This window comes from Mustelus asterias, chromosome 2 (assembly GCF_964213995.1).
Source record: "Mustelus asterias chromosome 2, sMusAst1.hap1.1, whole genome shotgun sequence".
Classification (NCBI taxonomy): Eukaryota; Metazoa; Chordata; class Chondrichthyes; order Carcharhiniformes; family Triakidae; genus Mustelus; species Mustelus asterias.
In genome coordinates this window covers 60,295,688-60,314,897 of record NC_135802.1, presented here as the reverse complement: position 1 = coordinate 60,314,897, position 19,210 = coordinate 60,295,688, and the positions used below count along the sequence as shown (strand labels likewise).

Genomic DNA, 19,210 nt, shown 5'->3' with positions numbered 1-19,210 from the left:
AGAAGTTCAATGACATCACATGATTGGTTAAGGTTAGTAATTGCATCATCAAATGCCATACTCCACCAACAGTAACTTCACATACTATACATGTGGGCGACACCACATCACTCACTGACCAATACTTTCATTCAGTCGTGACACAGATCACATTCTTCTCACCCTCTTACATCAGCACTACTGCAAGCCTCACACCCACACCTCACAACTTGGACACATTGCCAACTATTCATCTACGACAGCCACAACAGGTATGTGCATTGTACCATGTTCACTGATATTCTTTCCTCTCTCTTACAGGACAAGGTGGTGAATAACTACAGGGAGCAGTTGTATGTCCTCACCCCCATGGTGAAAATGGTGCTGACCATCATTGAAGCAACCATGACTGAGCTTATAGCCAGTGGTGGGGCTTAAAGGATTGACGATGATGGTATCCTCATGCCTAATCCTCCTCCTAACATCCCACTTCCCACTCACCACACAATCACATCTGAATCCTAAGCTACACATGGTCCACTTATGATCCTTTTGCCATCCCACCCCACCCCATCTCCCATCACTGCAATCCTACCACTTGCCTTTCTTTCAGATCTCTAAGAACTGCCACTTGGCCAGGCGGTGGTGCAGGTGCGTGAAGTGAAACAGACTTATGATGATAAAACACCATTGTTCAATCTTGCACCTGCACCCAGTAGCTCAGATACTGACACTGCATTTACTTTAGAGAGTAGCATAGAGATGGGGTCTGCACATGATGAGTCATTAGTGATGAGTGGCCTGCAACCAGGACAGGGGGAAGGGCAGCACAGGATGAAGGCACACATGAGTCCTGCTCAATAGGGTAGTTTACAGGAAAAGGCTCTTGGGCATGCACAGTATGCTTGGTGCACTGGCTGGTCTACGAGAAAACCTACAGTCAATATCATGGAGTGTGGAAGACCCTGGCACTGACTTGGTACATGGCTTTGTGTAGAGCTTTGAGTCTACCTTTTCCAGTGTGGAGGTAGCAGTCGGCTCCATGAAAACAATTGTGGACTTAAACATAATGCAGCGTTTGATGGTCAATGTCTTCATTTCCATTGCTGCACAAGCAGAAACTGTCCACAATCTGAGTGCTGTGTGGAAGCTTATGTAATCATAGTTTATTGCCAAGCAACCTCAGTCTGCTACCATAATGACTATGGACACCAGTGCTCAAGGGGATTTGCAAAGTCTTACAGCAGTCTGCAAATTTGTCCCCCAACTGATTACTAGGATTCTGAGATGGCACCTGAAGTGGGTGGCAGTGGCTTCACGGAACACAAACCTCTGTCCTCTCTCAAGATGACAGCATTTGTCCTCCCACCACTGCCACTTTGCCAGTCCTCTTGTTGTTGTCTGTCAGCTAGCCAACCTAGACTGCTGTCATCCATGCCAAAGGGCTGCAAAGGGCTGCAATCCTTCTAGGGTCAGAGCTGTTTGAGGCCACCTTGCAAGCCTATCTCCCACCAAAGTCTGTCCCACTGAATTGCCAGCCATGCTGCAGCTATTGAGATGCCATTGCATAAGAGTGAAGAAAGGCAATAATTTTCAATTCCTCTCTGGCCACAAGAGAGGTGCCAGAGGACTGGAGGACAACCGATATGGTGCCAAAGATGTGCGGGTTAGGTTGATTGGCCATGCTAAAATTGTCCCTTAGTGTCCTGAGATGTGTAGGTTAGAGGGATTAGCGGGTGAAATATGTAGGGATATGGGGGTAGGGCTTGGGTGGGATTATGGTCGGTGCCGACTCGATGGGCCAAATGGCCTCTTTCTGCACTGTAGGGTTTCTATGATTCTATGATTATTCAAGAAAGGAGGAAGGGATAAACCAGGAAACGACAGGCCAGTCAGTCTAATCTCAGTGGTGCGGGAACTATTGGAAGCAATTCTGAGACAGGATTAATCTCCATTTGGAGAGGCAGGGATAATCGAGAACAGTCAGCACGGTTTAGTTAAGGGGAGGTCACATCTGACCAACTTGATTGAATTTTGATTGAACAAGTGATCAAGTGTGTAGATGAGGGCAATGCATTTGACATAGTCTATTTGGACTTTGGCAATGCATTTGACAAGGTTCCACACGGGAGACTGATAGCGAAGGTAAGAGTCCATGGGATCCAAGGAAATTTGGCAAATTGGATCCAGAATTGGTTGAGTGGCAGGAAGCAGAGGGTGATGATCGAGGGGTGTTTTTCAAACTGAAAGTCTGTGTCCAGTGGGGTCCCTAAGAGATCAATTTTGGGACCCTTGCTGTGTGTGGTTTATATAAATTATGGAGGGTTGATCAGTAAGTTCACGGATGATATGAAAATTGGTGGGGTGGTAAATAGTGAGGATGATAACCTTAGATTAGAGGAGGATATAAATAAGCTGGTCAGATAGGCTAATCAATGGCAAATTGAATTCAATGCAGCTAAGTGTGAGGTGATGCACTTGAGCAGGACAAACAAGACAAGGGAATACATCATGACAGTGGTTAGCACTGCTGCCTCACAGCACCAGGGACCCGGGTTCAATTCCGGCCTCGAGTGACTGTGTGGAGTTTGCACATTCTCCCTGTGTCGGCGTGGGCTTCCTCTGGGTGCTCCGGTTTCCTCCCACACTCCAAAGATGTGCAGGTTAGGTTGTGGCCATGATAAATTGGCCCTTAGTGTCTGGGGGCTTAGCAGGGTAAATACGTGGGGTTACAGGGATAGAACCTGGTGGAATTGTTGTCGATGCAGACTCGATGCTGAATGGCCTCCTTCTGCACTGTAGGATTTCTATGATTTCTTTTTATACCTTGGGAAGCACTGAGGATCAGAGGGACCTTGGTATGCCTGTACATCGGTCTCTTAAGATAGTAGGACAGGTGGATAAAGTGGTTAAGAAGGCGTATGGTATAGTTGTCTTTATTAGCTGTGACATAGAGTTTAAGAGCATGGAAGTTATGCTGGAAGTGTATAAAATGTTGGTTGGGCCACAGCTGGAGTATAGTGTGCAGTTCTGGAATCTACATTATAGGAGGGATCTGATATTACTGGAAAGGGTGCAGAGGAGATTTACCAAGATGTTGCCAGGGCTGGAAAGTTTTAGTTATGAGGAGAGATTGGATAGACTGGGGTTGTTTTCCTTGGAGCAGAGGAGACTGAGGGGGGACATGATAGAGATGTATAAAATTATGAGGGGCATTGATAGAGTAGGCAGGAAGAAACTTTCCTCCTTGGTGGAGGGATCAATGACTAGGGACACAAATTTAAGGTAAGGGGGTTTAGTGGAGATGTGAGGAAAAACTTTTTCACCCAGAAGGTAGTGGGGGTCTGAAACTCACTACCTAAAAGGGTGGTAGAGGCAGAGACCCTCATACCATTTACAAAGTATTTAGATGCACATTTGCAATACCAAGGCATGCAGGCTATGGGCCAAGTGCTGGAGAATGGGTTTGGATTTGCGAATGATTTGGCTTTGACCCACGCAGATGCAATGGGCTGAAGGGCCCTTTTCTGTGCTATATACCTCTATGACTCTAAAGGCACTAAGGAAAAGTACAAAGGTGATTAGCTAACTTTTGTGTGCAATTTTAATATTTTGTTCGATAAATGTGATTTAGAATATTTGTTTTGTGGTGGCTTTTATGCCAGCAATGAGCACATGAGGACATTACAATGTACAGTAACAGAGGAAGCCAAGGTGTGTAACTGTTGTTGAATGGAGATTTGGGGTTGTGTTTGGCACCTGTAGTGCTGAAAAAATGGACTGAATTTTTCATCTGTTCGGCACATGAACTGATTCCCACAGCAACCACACACATTCTCCCATCTGAAGTGAGAGACCAACCTTGATCCATTAAATCGGATAGTTAAAATGATTTAACTATCATTTTATATCTGAACAGCAGAAAATACTAACTGTCTCTCCGAGCTGTCTCCTAGTAATACACAAACTTCCCCTTTTGTTGTAAACCGTGACCTTTATAAACGCACACAGCCCCATTCTATATCATTGTCTTTGCTTTATGTCATGTTTCACACTGTGTCAGGTAGGAGTTGCTTCAAGGAGAATCTATAATGCTAAATGGACATTCATATAAGTTTCATGTGTTTAGAGAATGCAAAGAACAAAGAAAATTACAGCACAGGAATAGGCCCTTCGGCTCTCCAAGCCTACACCAACCATGCTGCCCATGTGAACTAAAATCCCCTACCCTTCCGGGGACCATATCCCTCTATTCCCATCCTATTCATGTATTTGTCAAGACGCCCCTTAAAAGTCACTATCATATCTGCCTCCACTACCTCCCCCGGCAGTGAATTCCAGGCATCCACCACCCTCTGTGAAAAAAAACTTGCCTTGTACATCTCCTTTAAACCTTGTCCCTTGCACCTTAAACCTATGCCCCCTAGCAATTGCCTCTTCCATCCTGGGAAAAAGCTTCTGACTATCCACTCTGTCCATGCCCCTCATAATCTTGTAGGCTTCTATCAGGTCGCCCCTCAACCTGTCGTTCCAATGAGAACAAACCAAGTTTCTCCAACCTCTCCTCATAGCTAATGCCCTCGATACCAGGCAACATCCTAGCAAATCTTTTCTGTACCCTCTCCAAAGCCTCCACATCCTTCTGGTAGTGTGGCGACCGGAATTGAACACTATATTCCAAGTGCGGCCTAACTAAGGTTCTATAAAGCTGCAACATGATTTGCCAATTTTTAAACTCAATGTCCCGGCCAATGAAGGCAAGCATGCCGTATGCCTTCTCGACTAAGGCTTCAAGGAGAATCTATAATGCTAAATGGACATTCATATAAGTATCATTTGTTTGGAGATTTCCTGACCATTTATCGTGTTGCCCAATCCATCACGCAAACCAGCCTCCCATCCATTGACTCTGTCTACACTTCCCGCTGCCTCGACAAAGCAGCCAGCATAATTAAGGAGCCCACGCACCCCGGACATTCTCTCTTCCACCTTCTTCCTTCGAGAAAAAGATACAGAAGTCTGAGGTCACGTACCAACCGACTCAAGAACAGCTTCTTCCCTGCTGCCGTCAGACTTTTGAATGGACTTACCTTGCATTAAGTTGATCTTTCTCTACACCCTAGCTATGACTGTAACACTACATTCTGCACTCTCTCATTTCCTTCTCTATGAACGGTATGTTTTGTCTGTATAGCGCGCAAGAAACAATACACTTCACTGTATGTTAATACATGTGACAATAATAAATCAAATCAAATCAAATGCTATTTGTGAGGCCTTGCAGTGCACAGATTGACTGCTCCATTCCTTCATAGTACAAGAGTTACCACAATTCAAAAGTGCTTCATTAGCTGAGGGGTATCCTGAGGTCACAAATGGCGTTGCTTAAATTTAAGTTGGTTCTTTATTTAATACTGGGCCTCATTTCAGGAAGATAAATTCCTTCCATCAAAACTAGTGGAGTCAGACACTTTAGGAACTTTCAAGCGGTTATTGGATAGGCACATGGAGCACACCAGAATGATAGGGAGTGGGATAGCTTGATCTTGGTTTCGGACAAAGCTCGGCACAACATCGAGGGCCGAAGGGCCTGTACTGTGCTGTTCTGTTCTATGTTCCCTATGTTCTATGTTCTACACCGGAGTGAAAGAATCAAATCTAGCCAGGATGGGATTTTGTAGCAGGTTTTATTTGTTACAGCAGCTAAGATTCCAAAGCAGTGAACATAACGAGGAAGCCAGAGATTGATGATGCGGCAGTGAATCTGCCTTGGCCAAATGGAACAAAGCAAACTTTGTACTGGCATAAACAATGCTAATTAGATTGGGTGGATTGGAAAGTGGTGCTTCTGATCATATTCATATGGAATGAGGTAGGGGGAAAAACACAACGAGAAATGGATGGAGTTTAGGAGAATGAGAAGTAATCTAATTGAAGCATATCAAATTCATAAGGGGCTTGACAGGATGGGTGCTTGAGCAAATATTTCCCCTGATTTAGGAATCTACAACATGGGGTCAAAGTCTCAGAATAAGGAGACGAGGAGAAATTTCTTCACTGAAAGGGTCGTGAATCTTTGAAATTATCTACCTTACAGCTTTAGCTGCTGAATCACTGACTATGTACAAGACAGAGGCCGATAAATCTTTTTGTACTGAGGGAATTAGGGATATGAGGTGAGGTGGAGTTGAGGCAAAAGTTCAGCTATGATCTTACTGAAAGACTGAGCAGGCTTGAAAGACCAAATGGAATGCTCCTGCTCCTATTTCTTACGTTCTCATGTTGCTAAGGAGACCTTCATGGTGGAATTTAAAGTAAATCCATTAACTAATGTGTATTATTCTTTCAAAATTGGCAACTGAAGGATAGCTTAATAGTACATGTACATGGAGGGATTACACAATGATACTAATATGAAGTGTACAAACAAATCCCATATCACCAGGTGAGGTTATGCACCTGAAGCAAGCTTTCACTATTCTGTTAAAGAACAAAATGTATTGATTACTTTGAATGTTAACAGTAAATTTACAGTAATTTAAGTAAGCAGTTTTAATAAAAAGAGACAATTTTATATCTTTACTCTGTTAGAAATACCTTACAGTCTAAAACATACAACTGAATGAACATCCAACTCAGCAGGAGTTTGTCATATTTATATTAACAACCTATTAAATATCCCTCCATCGCTAAACTCGGGTAGGGCATTAAATTCCACCCACTTTCTCTTTGTTGACTTGTCTCACAGATACCCAATCCGTGTAAGCAATCCCCCACAGTTGTGCTTGTTGTGCTTCCTGGATGGGGAGCCCCATTTACCAAGACTAATACCAGCAGAGGCAGGTTTTAGCCCATAAGGGGACATCAATTATCCACTTAAGGGCCTCAATTGGTGGAAGGGCAGAAAGGCCATCCACAGGTCTTCCCGCCATGGGCTTATTTGGGGCAGAGGTGTAAGGTAGCAGAGTTCCCATCCAATTAAATGCCCCTCCACCACCAAACTGAGGGAGGGCATTCATTTCCATCCATTGTCTCCTTGTTGACTTGTCTCACAGATAGTCAGTCCCTGTGATTCATGTGTCAGCTTTGGTAGAACAAGTCAGCTGTTAATAGAGGGGGGAATGGTGAGAGGAGAAGTCAAAGTCAAAAACTGATCCTGTCTTTACACAATATCCCCATAAATCATACAAGGTTTGGTGGGTAATGACCAGAAATTCTGGTCAATTTCCTTTCCAAACATAAAGGTGCTGAGGCCACCACAGCTGAGATCAATTATTCAGTACACTTCAAGGATTGAAGCTGGACTCTATAACACAGTTTTTCATTGTATAATCTCAATGAGTCATCAAGGGAGTTCGCTCAACAAAACCTTTGCTAATTTGGAAACACTACTACTGGTAATTTGCCGAAGTATGAATGTTGAATTTGTCAGCAGTTGAATGGCTTTAGCATCTTATACACTAAACCTTTTGATAAACAACAAATGGGTACAAGTAAGTAATAAATACCAGTTTCATTGGGTGCAAATAAACCAAAACAGAGCAAGCTATCAAAACCATTCTGTTTTTAATTGGGTTTGACCTTACATAGGTGTCACTGCAGTAATGTTTCTTTGTTCCTTTCTCCCTCTTGTTGCTACACTTCCTTTTTATAAAAATAAATGAGCCGGGCATGTAGATTTCTTCAATAGAGATTGTTAATGCTGTTCAGTAATTGGCCAACAGGACATGTGATGTCCCACCCTGGGGCACATTTACTGCAATCCAGAATCTAAGAACTGGTGAAAATGAAGGCAGGCAAACTTCAGCATAAACTGAGATTAGTATTCAAATCTGTGACTGATTTGAGAGTATAATAACTTCACACATTGGAGTTGCTGCACTGTCGAAAGACTTTGTATGATCAGTGGCTTTTTATATATATGACTCGAAGAAAATTTTTAGGGCGAATAAAACAGTTAAGTTTCCCTTCAGGAATTAAAGTTTTAAAGTTGTTTACTTAACAATTAGCAAGATGTGGCATTAAGATATCCCCTCTTTTGTATATACACACACATTTATACATTTAATAAAAGATGATCAAATAATATTCTGAATGATATTTTTGTTGTATTCATTACATCAAGCCATTAATTTCTCTAAAAAGATCAATTGAAATGTTCACAAAGACATGTGGAATGTTCTGAAAAAAGCTCAAATAACTGGGAGTGCATAGTTACTATTTTTGTATAATAACCTAATCAGATCAACCAGAAACAAGATGGATGGGAAAGCTATATTTCTGTCTGCTTTTAGAAAATGTGATATTAGAAAAGCAGAATGTGGAGTGAGGAGTGGAATCTGCAGACAGCTGGAATGCATTGAGCTGTTTCAACTGTGGCCTTGTTTTCAGCACACAGCCCTTGTTTTCCTTCCTCCCCTCTCTTTCCTGTTATAATCTGTTACAGTGCTTATTCCTCAACCTATATTCATTTGTCCTTATTTCTCAATAATTCAACGCTGGTGGACTGCCTTCTAGGCAATATTTCCATTTGTTTCACTGTACCATCAGAGGAATCAGTTCATCTCACGGAATATGTAATTATTGCAGATGTTATCTGTACCAAATGCTATTACTAAACAACTAATGTAACATATATTATTTATGATACAAATTTATTTTTGATCATTGAATCTGACCATTTGGCAGGAAAATAAAAGCGATATCAGACTTTGTCCCATTTATAATCTTACCAATATATACATAGAGATACAAAATTAAAAATGTTCATTCCTCCCTACTGATGCTGGCAGGGCATTCCTGAAAATGCAGATGTATGGGATTGGGGGTGATCTAGGAAATTGGATCAGGAATTGGCTAGCGGATAGGAAACAGAGGGTGGTGGTTGATAGTAAATATTCATCATGGAGTGCGGTTACAAGTGGTGTACCTCAGGGATCTGTTTTGGGGCCACTGCTGTTTGTAATATTTATTAATGATCTGGATGAGGGTATAGTTGGGTGGATTAGCAAATTTGCTGATGACACCAAAGTCGGTGGTGTGGTAGACAGTGAGGAAGGGTGTCGTAGTTTGCAGGAAGACTTAGACAGGTTGCAAAGTTGGGCCGAGAGGTGGCGGATGGAGTTTAATGCGGAGAAGTGTGAGGTAATTCACTTTGGTAGGAATAACAGATGTGTTGAGTATAGGGCTAACGGGAGGACTTTGAATAGTGTGGAGGAGCAGAGGGATCTAGGTGTATGTGTGCATAGATCCCTGAAAGTTGGGAATCAAGTAGATAAGGTTGTTAAGAAGGCATATGGTGTCTTGGCGTTTATTGGTAGGGGGATTGAATTTAGGAGTCGTAGCGTTATGTTGCAACTGTACACAACTCTGGTGCGGCCGCACTTGGAGTACTGTGTGCAGTTCTGGTCCCCACATTACAGGAAGGATGTGGAGGCTTTGGAGAGGGTGCAGAGGAGGTTTACCAGGATGTTGCCTGGTATGGAGGGGAGATCCTATGAGGAGAGGCTGAGGGATTTGGGATTGTTTTCGCTGGAAAGGCGGCGGCTAAGAGGGGATCTTATTGAAACATATAAGATGATTAGAGGTTTAGATAGGGTGGATAGTGATAGCCTTTTTCCTCTGATGGAGAAATCCAGCACGAGGGGGCATGGCTTTAAATTGAGGGGGGGTAGTTATAGAACCGATGTCAGGGGTAGGTTCTTTACCCAGAGGGTGGTGAGGGATTGGAATGCCCTGCCAGCATCAGTAGTAAATGCGCCTAGTTTGGGGGCGTTTAAGAGATCCGTAGATAGGTTCATGGACGAAAAGAAATTGGTTTAGGTTGGAGGGTCACAGTTTTTTTTTTAACTGGTCGGTGCAACATCGTGGGCCGAAGGGCCTGTTCTGCGCTGTAATGTTCTATGTTCTATGTTCTATCATTAGTTTTGCTGATCATTTATTTTACAAAACTGTCCCTTCAGTCTTTCATGTACCCAGTGGCCATTGGACAGTGCCAGCCTGGCAGTGCCCACCTGACACCCTGGCAGCACCCAACTGGAACTCTGGCATTGCCTGGTTGGGCATCAGATATACATGTGCCTGCGGCAGTGCTAAGGGGGTGTGACCTAACTGGGGGGGGTAGGGCCATGATGGGGGAGGGTATACAAAATGACGGGGGGCTTATGTAGGGGAGAAGCTGTGCAAAGGTGAGCTGTGCAATGAGGGAGCTCTGAAAGGGGGATGCTCTGCAAGGAGGGGGCATGCGGGATGGTCATGTGGGGGAATCATGCAGCGGGGTTTGTGTGGAGGGGGGATTGTGCAGCAGGGTAGTGCAGGGAGGGGTCGTGCAGGGGGAGTCATGGAGGGTGTTGTGACAGGGCAAGCTTGGGAGTCAGCCAGGGGACTCACTGGGAGGGTCCTGATGCCAGCTACCCGTATTGGTAGTTGGTGTGGGGGGGGCAGCAATGCCATCAGTGATTATGGGGACAGGGGGGGTCTGATGTCCGTGTGGGCAGGGTGGGGGCGAAGGTCTCCCGGTTCGCTGTCAGATCGGCGCACCCTGTGCAATGGCGCCCAAGCGCTCTGCAGCCGGTTTCACCAGCGTACGTAGGCTCCGCCGCCCCATCCAGCGCAAAGCTCCGAGCTGTCAGAAATACTGACTGGTTGCTGGAAGATTGCAGTGCCGAACTTGCCCAAAAGACTGGTGTGGAACGCTCCCGTTTTCATGCTGTTACGACATGGATGAACTTTTGTAGCCTCCTTATGTCCCATTCACAACTTACTTTTCCATCCAGCTTTGTGTCATCAACAAAATTAACAACCATGCCTTCAAACTCTTCATCCAAATCTTTTATATAAATTGTAAAAAATTGATGCCACAATGCTGATCCCTGTGGCAAACCGCTCATTACATTCTGGCAACCAGAAAAGAAACCCATTTGTTTCCTGTTAGGTAGCCAATTTTCATCCATGCCAATATGATACCTCTACACCACGAGCTTTTATTTTCCACCATAACCTTATCAAATGCCTTCTGGAAATCTAAGTACAGTACATCCACTGGTTCCACTTTATCCTCAAAACACGTGACTCCTTCAAAGAACTCCAATAAATTGGTGAAATATGATTTTCCTTTCATTAAACTATGTTAACTCTGTTTGATGATTGGCTTTTCCTAAGTATCCTGCCGTAACATTGTTAATAATAGCTTCTAACATTTTCCCTATGACAAATGTCCTGTCTCCCTCCCTTTCTGAATAAAGGAATTGCATTTGCTATTTTCGAATCTAACAGAACCTTCCTCAAATTTAAGGAATTCTGGCAAATTAAAACCAGCACATTAACTATCTCACTCACCATTTCTTTTAAGACACTTGAATAAGCCCACAGCTCCAACAATTTGCTAAATACCACTTCCCTGATTATTGTAATTTTCCAGAGTTCCTCCCTCCCATTTCCTGATTTACAGTGATTTCTGGAAGGTTATTTGTATCCTCCATAGCGGAGACTGATGCTAAATACCTGTTTAATTAATCTGCCATATAGGTCATTTGGAGAGGCTGGAGAGATGAGAGTGGTCCATACATACACCACCAGAGTGATTGTGCAGGGGGTGGTGGGTGTGAGATAGACTGGAGTGGACAATCGAGAAGTCGGAGGTATGATAGACAGAAAGGCCATTTGTGGTGAAATTGGGAAGAGGCTGTAGAGATCAGTGGGCCTAACTGTGGAGTTCCAATAGCATGTAATAAAAAACAGGTTTGCTTGTGCTGGGGTAGTGGGGAAAGCACTCCTGGCCCACTAGCAGTGCCAGAAAGACATTTAACTATTATGTCCAGCCATTCTCACCTCCCTTCAGCTCTTGGGTTTGCCAAGCCTTGGGAAACCCAATTCGCAGCAATTAAATTTAAAACAGAGCTAAACTTGGAGGTATGCAGCCTCATTAAAATATTTGAATGATGGACCTAACTCTCGTTTATTGCTTTCCCCAACCCACCTCCATTAATACCAGAAGAGGATGCATCTTTGAAAACAACCAACCCTTTACCCCTCTCTTACTATTCCTACTGAGGAATTAAGATTCCCCTATGTGTGACTGCCTAAAAGTGGCTAGTATAGCTATCATAAGCAGCTTGAAGGATGGTTATCACAATACAATGGTGTGAGATGATTTTCGTTATTTAAGCAGACAACCAAATCAGTCATGACAACATTTGGTGAGTAACATATAATCAGGCAAATGATCAGAATCAATTGCTTTAAGTCACAATAATATGAATAGTAAGCATGACCATCACTTACCAGTCTCTGCTGTGGTGAAATCCAGGAGTTTATATTGATAGGCTATTCCCACTTTAGTTTCCACTTGTGGTCGTTTAAGTGTTGAGTAGATTTTGCCTGGGCTGTTCTCATCAGGCTTTTCCAGCTTTGGTAGGCCACAACCCATTGTGACAGATGCTAATTCAAAATAGAAAAGCACAAAAAGTGATAGAATCGACAGCAGAACAGCAATAAATGACACCTTCAGATTCCTCTGGGAAACTTAATAAATCTTAATCAAATAAATGAGCCACAAACAGGATGAATTATATTCATCAAAGATGTCAAATTCAGTTTGTTCAGTGGATTTTGTCCTTAGCAACACAGCTGCAGTCGTAGAAATATTTAGCAGCATTAACAATGCAACGTCTCAGTGGCAAGAGGTTTTCTACATTTGGTTTTCTCTGTTTTAACTGTCTGTACTGTTTCGCTAATTCAGGGCTAAAATGGTTCTAATTTCCGATACTGTATCTAGCAAATTATGGCACCATTGGGCACACCACTGTTACCTAGTTAATGCTTCAACATGGAATTATGGACCACAGTGCTCTTCATTTATAAAACTCAAAACATTGGCCTTTTGATTGCGGTTTTGCAAGTTCTCTCTCAGTATCTTTTATCTAATTGCTAATCTGAAAATATCTAATAGGTAATTCTGGAAAAAGATAAAGTGCCGGTAATATGGAACATTAACAGAAAGTATTCGAGATTCCTACCCAAGACATTAATCCATCTTTCTATTTCAGCTACTGACATTTCCAGCGTTTCCTGTTTTCATTGTCGATAGTTGACGTAAAGAGTGCTGGTAGAATTTTATGTGACTGGAATAACTGCTAATTTGGTGGTGATAAAACTGGTAAAGTAAGAATGAGTTCATGCTCATCCGAGAACCAAACAAGCAGACTGTGCTTTAACTCCTAGAGGTCTAGTGCCATTTCTGGGTCATATGAATGAAAACTGGAGACTCTAATTAACACACAAGATCCTGCAAATAAAGTTTTATAATTCCACACACATCTCAATGGTATTTCACCATTCTTTAAAAAATCCTTTTCCGATGAGGGAATAGAAAACGTGCTTCTTTGAAGGTTGTGAAGTTAGGGCTGAACCGTTGACGCAAACCAGCATAGGACGCAACATTTGAGAAGAATCTGAGAATTGTTTGACCAGAAACATCTGAGAACTTAAGAAGTGAGAGCAGGAGTGGATCTTCCAAACCCTCAAACCTGCATTGACATGAGGTACAATCATGGCTGATCCAGAACCTCAACTCCACTTCCTGTCCAATCCCCATAGCCCGTGGTTCTTGTGTTCAAAAATCTATCTCAGCCTTGAGTAGACTCAATGGCTGAGCAGCTGCAGCTGGCTACGGTAGAGAATTCCAAAGATCCACAGGCCTTTTAGTGAAAGATTTTCTCCTTAACTGGTTTGCCTGGTTTGGAGGGTAGGTCTTATGAGGAAAGGTTGAGGGAGCTAGGGCTGTTCTCTCTGGAGCGGAGGAGGCTGAGGGGAGACTTAATAGAGGTTTATAAAATGATGAAGGGGATAGATAGCGTGAACGTTCAAAGACTATTTCCTCGGGCGGATGGAGCTATTACAACGGGGCATAACTATAGGGTTCATGGTAGGAGATATAGGAAGGATGTCCGAGGTAGGTTCTTCACTCAGAGAGAGGTTGGGGTGTGGATTGGACTGCCTGCAGTGATAGTGGAGTCAGACACTTTAGGAACATTTAAGCAGTTATTGGATAGGCACATGGAGCACACCAGGATGATAGGGAGTGGGATAGCTTGATCTTGGTTTCAGATAAACTTTGGCACAACATCGTGGGCCGAAGGGCCTGTTCTGTGCTGTACTGTTCTATGTGCTATATTCTTTAACTCAGTCCTACGGTTGGCCCCTTATCCTGAGATTATAGACTGGATTATGTGTTGAGAACAGGCTCCCATTGTAAATGTTGAGGGGCAGGGGAGGGGAGGGGGGGGGGGGGGGGGGGGTTGAGGTGAGGTGGGGGTGGGAGGGGTGAGGGCGGGGTGGGGGAGGTGTGAGCCAGCCTCTGTTGGGCTGGCTCATCTGACTTTATTTTTTTCAGGCCTTTAATTGTTATGAAATGAGACTTTCAACCCCATCCAGGAGGAAGTGCCACCTCAGAGAGCTGCCAGCTAATCGGAGACTGGCAGCTCCACTGTAACTGTGGCACCACCAGGTGCCGTGGCCACTGCCGGTACTGCACTGAGGACATAGAGAAAGTGTTCAGTGATGAACCGAACCTCCACACAAGTCTAGGATCTTGCTGTGGACATGCTGGCATGCTCCAATGAGAGCAGTGGAGCGGTCATATTGGACAGAGCAGGGGAGAGGATGGACATGTGGAGGAAAAACTGTGAAGGAGCCTTCTGATTGACACAGGAGACAAAGAAAAAAGGAGTGCCCCTCCCTCTCCCCTAACACCACGTCCCCACTTAACAGCAGCCTGCAGGTCTTTTCCACCACGCATTAAATCTGAGCGGCAGCTGGATTAATTACTCACTTATGGCTCTCAATTGGACCAAGGGTGGGCAGTCCACCTGACATCTCCACCGCAGCTTGTAAAATTGCGGCGGGGTGGCGGGGCAGGTTGGTCAGCAGCGGGCACACCGCCTGTGCCATTGCACCCTATCTTATGGGTCCATACACCTGCTTTCTCATCCACAGGTGACCCGTAAAATCAAGTCCTATGTTCCCTGACTCAAGATTCTCCACAGTAAGAAGTCTAACAACACCAAGTTAAAGTCCAACAGGTTTATTTGGTAGCAAATGCCACTGGCTTTCGGAGCGCTGCCCCTTCGTCAGGTGGAGTGAGATGTGCTCACAAACAGGACATACAGAGACACAAACTCAATTTACAGAATAATGACTGGAATGCTAATACAGCTAATCAAGTCTTAAAGGTACAGACAATGTGAGTGGAGAGAGCATTAAGCACAGGTTAAAGAGATGTGTATTGTCTCCAGACAGGACAGCTAGTGAGATTTTGCAAGTCCAGGCAAGTTGTGGGGGTTACAGATAGTGTGACATGAACCCAAGATTCTGGTTGAGGCCGTCCTCATGTGTGCGGAACTTGGCTATCAGTTTCTGCTCAGCGACCCTGCGGTGTCGTGTGTTGTGAAGGCCGCCTTGGAGAACGCTTACCCGAAGATCAGAGGCTGAATGCCTGTGACCGCTGAAGTGCTCCCCAACAGGAAGAGAACAGTCTTGTTCAGATGAAGGGGCAGCGCTCCGAAAGCTAGTGGCATTTGCTACCAAATAAACCTGTTGGACTTTAACCTGGTGTTGTTAGACTTCTTACTGTGTTTACCCCAGTCCAACGCCGGCATCTCCACGTCAAGATTCTCCAGACAGGGAAAAGAGTCTCTGAGCATCAAACAGGAAGCATAAAGCTGGCTTGTATTCTCTTAAGTTTAGAAGGTTAAAAAAGTATCTAATCAAAAGTGTTTCAAATGAAAACAGCATTCAATATATAGAAACTAGTTCCTGTGACGAGAGGATCTAGAATAAGGGCTAAAGTTAGGACCAAGTAATTCAGGATTAAAATCAGACAGGCATTTTACACACAAATGATAGTGGAAATCTGGAACTCTCTCCCCGAAAAATTGATGGGTCATTTAACATTTTAAAACTGATAGATAGTTTTTGTTTGGCAAGAGTATCAAGAGTTATGGAGCAAAGACGGGTAATAGAGATGAGGCACAGTGACAGATCAGCCATGGTTTAATTTAATGATGGTATAGGTTCAAGAGGCTGAGGGACAGTCCTCACGAGACCACTGCAATTTTAACCACAGGGCCTCATATTAACTCCTGTTCCTCCTGGCCCCACAGAGGAATATAAAATCTTACCTAGAAGGCCTCCTTGGCTCCCCAATCCTCTTCTTGCAAGTCTTCACCTGGTGTAAAAGCTTGCCCACTCAAACAGAGATTTTAATCGATATTGGGGCCAGATTATATATTCATTCCTGATTAACATTTATTCATTCGAACCCTGTCAGCTTTGGGTGGCAACTCTGCTAAATTAGGGTAACTACAGGATCTGGCATGCCTTTCCGTATTGCTGCTATTGACAGACAAAGTCAAATCTGCTCTAAAGTTTGTGTTTGGTGTTTATTTTGTGGTCTGTTAAATGGCAGATGGAATATTGATGCACGACTAAATTCAGTATTTACCCTACTAATGCCCCTGACACTAGGGCCAATTTAGCATGGCCAATCAACCTAATTCACACATCTTTGAAGTGTGGGAGGAAACCGGAGCACCCGGAGGAAACCCACACGGACACAGGGAGAATGTGCAAAGTCCCCACAGTCACCCAAGCCGGGAAACAAACCCTGGTTCTTGGCACTGTGAGGCAGCAGCGCTAACCACTGTGCCACCGTGCCACAGTGGGTCTTTTGTGACTCATTAAAACAAATGCCTCAAATGGGAGAGTGACTTCAATATTGAGTCAGTTCTGATTTGCTAAAAAATGTTCTATAATTGTTCATAAACAGCATCTTTAACAATTATTATTTACAGATAATAATTATCTTTAAACCATTCTTCATTTTTTAAAGAATTACTTAAAATGAATGTTATGATTGTTATTTTTTTTCAGTGACCAAAGGATCTCTATTTTCAAATCTCATATTACATTGATGTTTTGGTCAGGATATTTTTCATTCATAAGTTTACAAGACATCACTGGGGATTCACACCCTTCTCAGAAGTTACCGAACCTAACTGAGAGGAAACTTTTGTTTTTAATCCATGTGCATGATTGAAATACCGTGCATTTATTATTTCCTCTTTACCTCTTCAACAGAAACCTACTGAGATAACTGGAATGGTAGTTAATATGAAAGCAAAGGTATTAAATGTATTTTTTAAGGGACTACTAGCTGGAATTCTCAGCGCCAGACTCAGTGAGCGGAGCAACAATGTTTCGTCATTAGCTAAATTGTTGGTTTTAGTTTTTTTAATAATTGCCACTAGTTTTCAAAGCACACTCCATCACACTCTGTTAAAGCTTTGGAGATTAGTCTCAAGCTGTCTTTAACTACAGATAAAACCTTGTAAAATAGTCATTTTTCTTAAAGAAATGTAACCATGCTGTACTTTCTAATAAAGTCTCTGTTTTATGAGGGGAAGGAGACGCCATTAATAAATCATTAAATATGTGTAAAGAATTCAGCATGCAAGTCCAGCTGAATTTTTATTTACTTCAGTGGTGTAAGAATACTTATGGTGTCAATGGAACTAAAGTAATTCCACATGCATCAGAATTGTGCAAAAATACTTATGAAGCAAATACTAAACAGAACATTTAACCCTTTGAAGACTGATGCTCCTTTTATTCCATATGTATAAACTTCATACAGTTGGAATATAAATGCTAATTGATGTAAAGAGGTCATTCTTTCTCCATTATCTATGGGAAACAATATAATTAAATATTCTAAGATAATGCCTAGAAGACTATGCTTGTTTTTCAGACATTTATAGAATTAGTTGGTCCATAAAGGGTTAAAGAAAGAGCTCTTCAGACAATTCACGTTTATTTTGTAACACATTTCCTGTGGCATTTAATCAAAGGAAAACAAAGGCTGAAAAGAGGGTTTATATGCTAAAGACCAGACAAAATACTGTTTACATTGCGGCAATGCGCTCTTTCAGAACTAGCACCAAGGCGTACAGTATACAACGACATTTAAAACAATTAACATACATATTCAAACACAAATAATGGATTTACCTGAGGAAGGCTTGCCCCAAAAATTATTTCAAACAAAACCGGCGGTCTGTTCAGGAATTGTGAACAATCCAAATACGACCCACAAAGAAAGGTTCTCTCATCTCAGGGAAGGAAGTTGCTGACCCTGAAGGAAACTTGGATGAGCTTTACGAGCAAGAACTAACTCGAAAAAGGCTGGAGTGCAACAAAGCACAACAAGCGACTCCCAGAAATATAGGGAGGGGGGAGCCGAGCCATACGTGAAAGTGGCCCGATCCTTATACAGATTGTACAAGTGAAGTTTGTAGCTCTAAATTTATCCGCTGACTTCCTTTTGCTGTTGAAAAAACGTCATGCATCAAAAATTTTAATCTTCATCGCTGCGTGTTCAGTAAAAAACCACATCCTGTAACAGTTTCGGTGTGTCTTTTTTTCCATTCTTTTCCCACTCCACTGGTCAAATCGCAACTGCAAGGAAACGTCTCCAAAATACCAGCTCCAGTCTTGTCGAGATCACTGAAATAAGTGAGCTGGGTACGAGACGAGAGCAGAGCAGGCAAAAATGTGTCTGAGCCAGCTGAGCTGTGTTTGTGTGTGTGAGCATCAGTGCAGCCGCCAGATGGGTCTGGCCAGCATGCTCTCTTCACTCTTCAATGAAATTCATATTTTAAGACCCGGACCGGCAGGACCCCCTCCCCTGGGGCTGAAGTCCATTACTGGGATCTCTGGAGGAGACTGTTAAAGGGGCAATCCACTCCTGGGACAGTCTGGGACTAATTGAAATTTCACTTAAATAAAACAGAAAAGATCTGCTGGTCTTGAAAAGAACTGCCACAAGGGACTCAATTATCTGGTCGATGTCAAAGCAAGAAATTTTGGAGGATTAACAGTCCGGAAAAACTGACGGTGGATTAATAGGAGGCAGCAACCAAGTGGCTGAAAAATACAATCATAGAATGGCTCTCATAGAATGTTGGTACTAGAATGGCTCTCTCCCCAATTCGGACACATGGTGGCCATGGACAGCTGAGCCGAACTGGTGCTCAAGGGAGCCACTCAAAACTGGTCTGTTTGTGTCTTCAAGACCAGACAAGGTATGCTGGGTTTATGGACCGCACTCTGCAGTGCACTGCCCTGATCCTGAAGTATAGACATGATGTGGAGATGCCGGCGTTGGACTGGGGTG

At 43.3% G+C, this 19,210-nt stretch overlaps 1 protein-coding gene across 1 annotated transcript in view; it reads right to left on the bottom strand.

Annotated features, from left to right (window-relative positions):
- Nucleotides 1-18,620, bottom strand: part of LOC144508210 (raftlin-like) — a 122,122-nt gene extending 103,502 nt beyond the window's left edge. Inside the window, exons 1-2 of the mRNA XM_078236029.1 lie at nt 18,046-18,620; nt 12,262-12,417 (exon numbers count right to left, since the gene is read on the bottom strand). Of these exons, the coding sequence (XP_078092155.1) occupies nt 12,262-12,406 (145 nt within the window). The 5' untranslated portion in view covers nt 12,407-12,417; nt 18,046-18,620. The remainder of the gene's footprint in view (nt 1-12,261; nt 12,418-18,045) is intronic.
- Nucleotides 18,621-19,210: the final 590 nt, after the last annotated feature.